Below are 3,408 nucleotides of genomic sequence, written 5' to 3' on the forward strand. Positions count from 1 at the left end.
CTCTGGTAGGTGAGACAATTGGACATATGGGTGTTTCTTCTAAAACAGTTAAAGATAATTATGAAAGAAGTATAAAATTATGGCACTCATTCACATATGAACACATGTTCCTTTTTTATGCTAGGCTATTAAAGTCACATGGAAAACGTTCCCTCATACAGAGGGCCCAGTCAACAGGGAGACCCGGTTTCTGTCACAGACGCTTCTAGGCCAGTCCTGATCAGGGGCCGCTGTCATCAATGACATCACAATGTCAGGTTGTCATAAAGGCGGCTCCCGGACCAGTGAGGGGCACAGTGGGCAGGAGGGAGCACTGGTACCCTGACAGACCCAGGCCACTGGGAGCATCAGGCTGGGCTGATCAGGGCCAAACCCAGCGAACATCATGTCTCGGAGAAGAAACCACCGGCACTCTCACAGACATAAGAGGCACGGTCTGTCCCGCTCCATGAGGGCCGAGCTCCATTTCCCGGTTAGTCGCGTGGACCGCCTCCTGCGAGAGGGTCGCTATGCCCAGCGCCTAAGCTCATCTACACCGATCTTCCTCACCGGCATTCTCGAGTACCTGACGGCCAACATCCTGGAGCTGGCAGGCCAGGAGGCCTGCAACAACCACAAGATGCGCATCACCCCAGAGCACGTGCAGAGGGCCCTGGGCAACAACCAGCACCTGAGCCGCCTCTTTGAGAATAACACCTACTCTCAGGTGGAAGCCGTGCCCCAACCCAAGGAGTGATGAGGCCCGGGTACCAAAGCCCACAGCCTCATCTAGTCCCCAGTGCTGCGCATAGATGAGGGAGGCCTGCTCTTCTGTCAGCAAAAGCCATTAAAGGATTTACATCCAGGGCCGTGCTTCTGACTGCTCTCTGTTTCTGTCCTTCTGAGCGGGAGGTGTCTGGGAGACATCCAGGAGGAGATCTCCCATGGGGAGTGGAGGGTGCAAGGGGCAGTGGGTGTGGGAAGCTGGAGTCTGGCGTTTCAGCAAGCGGTTTCTCTGGGGACAGTGCGGGGAATGGCCCTGGTGGGAGTGGCTGGTTGTGGGGGAGAGATCTCCCATGGGGAGTGGAGGGTGCAAGGGCTGTCGGTGTGGGACGCTGGAGTCGGGTATTTCAGGGAGCAGTTTACTGGGGACAGTGTTTGCCGGGTGGGGGTGAGGGGATGGCCCTGCAGGGAGTAGCTGGTTGTGGGGGGAAGACGTCCTCACTGGCTCTGAGCCACTCAAGGCCTGTGAGGCCAGGAGGTTGGCTGGGGGGGTGGGCAGGGGGTCTCCCGGCCATACTGAATTCCCAGAACAATGATGGTAACCGGGGTGGGGCTGGAGACCAAGGCTGAGGTGCTGCAGGCTATTGGTGGTAGGGGAACGTGTGGCGGTCAGGAGGAGATGGCAGTGTGGGGGGTGGGTAGAGAGGGTGGCATAGCAGTTGATGTGAACTTAATGGGGGGCAGGGGCCTTACATGAAGATTGAGGAGCGATGGGAAACTGTGAAGAGGTATACAGGAAAGGAACTATGCTCAGCTTGATTTCATTCGTGCCCAGCCTCATTCCAAAAAAGGACTTGAAATAGGGATTATTAGCTAGTGCTGTGATACTCTGTGGAGTATATCCTGTTCTGTCTTGTGGACACTGGTAAATAGGAACATCAAAGGTATTATCTGGCCTAAGACATGCAATCCTTGAAGTTCTTAATAGATATTAATAGATTTATTTATTTATATATGTATTTATTTGAGAGGAAAGGGAGGGAGGGACAGAGGGAGAGGGGGAGAGAGAATCTTAAGCAGGTTCCACACTCAGTGCAGAGCCTGACTCGGGGCTCAATCTCACAACCCTGAGATTGTGACCTAAGTCAAAATCAAGAGTTGGTTGCTTAACCGACTGAGCCACCCCAGGCACCCCGTAACAGATTTATTTACAAATGTATTCCTTTATAAACACATTTATTAGTTTCATTCTCGGATGAAACACCTAACCTGTCTATGGTCATATATTTGACGGAGTGACCTGGAGTGAATGCCTGTTTGGAGAGGTATAAGTATGTTCTGTGTAAGTTCTGTCCCGAGTGGTGGACTCACAAGTACATTCGATTCTTATAAACATTCTTGTGCTGTTTATGGTTAAAAATAGTTGTCACAGCAAGTGTTCTGGCAGCCTGTCCCCTTCCTGTGACTGTCCACATTTAACATTTTCTCCTGTTCATTGTCTGCTCAAGGGCCCCCCCCCGTCGCCTCCTGGCCCATCATAGAGGGCTGCTCAGAGGTTGCCCCAGAGGCTTCAACAGTGGGATCAGAGGAGCTGGGCTGGCCAACCAGTTCACCACTTTCTGGCCATGTGACCTTGGACAGTCCTCTCTTCTCTCTGAGCAGCACTTTCCTCATGTGTGAAATGGGGACAATAAGAGTTCCTCCATCTTTGGATTTTCACAAAGGTTAAGTTAATGTGTGCCTGTTAGCTGCTCAGAACACAGTGCCTGGCACAGAGTGTGCCCTTAATGAATAGCTGCATGTGTCCCTTTCTGTAGACCAGATGCTTAGGGGTGCTTCTCCAAGTAGCCCCTGGGCCTGGCTCTCCCATGATGGCTGGACGCCTGGGCCTCTGGCTGTGAAACCACAGCCTTCTGAACCCTGTGGAGAGACAGAAGAGTGCCACGTAGAGGAAGAAGCCAGAGGTATGCACCTGGGAACCAGACAGGCCTCGGCCTGGTTTCCTCTCTGCTCCCCTCTGCCTGGTGACTCACCCTCTCTCTGCCTCCTTCCACCATCTGTCAAAGTATGGAGCTGGCTTTGCCTTTGCCTACTTCACAGGAGTGTCCTGACAATAACAGTGTCAGGGTTGTGTTTAGAGCTCATTGGAATATGCGCTTGTATAAATCCAAGAAACTTTTCTTGCTCCGTAATGCCATTCAATCCAGTATTTTCAGAAACCTCACTGTCAGGATGTCCAACCCACAAAGTTGTCATTTGTTATGGAGAGCCAGGAAGCCCTCCTAGCCTTAGCCAAACTCAACAGTTACTCTTCTGTTCATCTGAGTAGCCAGCAGGCCTCTCCGAGCAGCTGCAGGTGAGATTCTCCTTCATCTGATCACAGGATAGCCCCAGCATCGCCACCCCATCCCTGAAGCGGAGCATCTTTGTGTCCAGGGCATGGTTTCTCATATTCCAATGTCCTTCAGCCAACAGGGAGTGCCTCCAGGGTGGGTAATGCCAGGGAATCAATCATTATGCTAAGATCTTGATATGTTGGTTAAATAGCTGATTTGTAGAAGCTGTTGATTTTGGCTTATGGCAGTGGCTTGTTTTAGTGCAAAATAGTCTCCTGGGTCCTTCACCAGAAGGCACAGCTAAGGAGGAATTCGTTAAAGGCCAGAGATGTGAGAGTAGTTGCATAAATTATGTCGGCTTAGCAGACCT

At 51.6% G+C, this 3,408-nt stretch overlaps 1 protein-coding gene across 1 annotated transcript; it reads left to right on the forward strand.

The window, feature by feature from the left end:
* Positions 1-385: 385 nt before the first annotated feature.
* Positions 386-736, forward strand: LOC118008586 (histone H2A-Bbd type 1-like). Its single transcript, XM_035002174.1, has one exon. The coding sequence runs from the start codon at positions 386-388 to the stop codon at positions 734-736; it is 351 nt and encodes a 116-aa protein (XP_034858065.1).
* The last annotated feature ends 2,672 nt before the right edge of the window (positions 737-3,408 follow it).

Source organism: Mirounga leonina, unplaced genomic scaffold (assembly GCF_011800145.1).
Source record: "Mirounga leonina isolate KUSES-001 unplaced genomic scaffold, KU_Mleo_1.0 Mir_101609, whole genome shotgun sequence".
NCBI classification, from domain to species: domain Eukaryota; kingdom Metazoa; phylum Chordata; class Mammalia; order Carnivora; family Phocidae; genus Mirounga; species Mirounga leonina.

Excerpts from the sequence above, each read along its gene's own strand:
- LOC118008586 (XM_035002174.1), top strand. The coding sequence starts at position 386 with ATGTCTCGGAGAAGAAACCACCGGCACTCTCACAGACATAAGAGGCAC.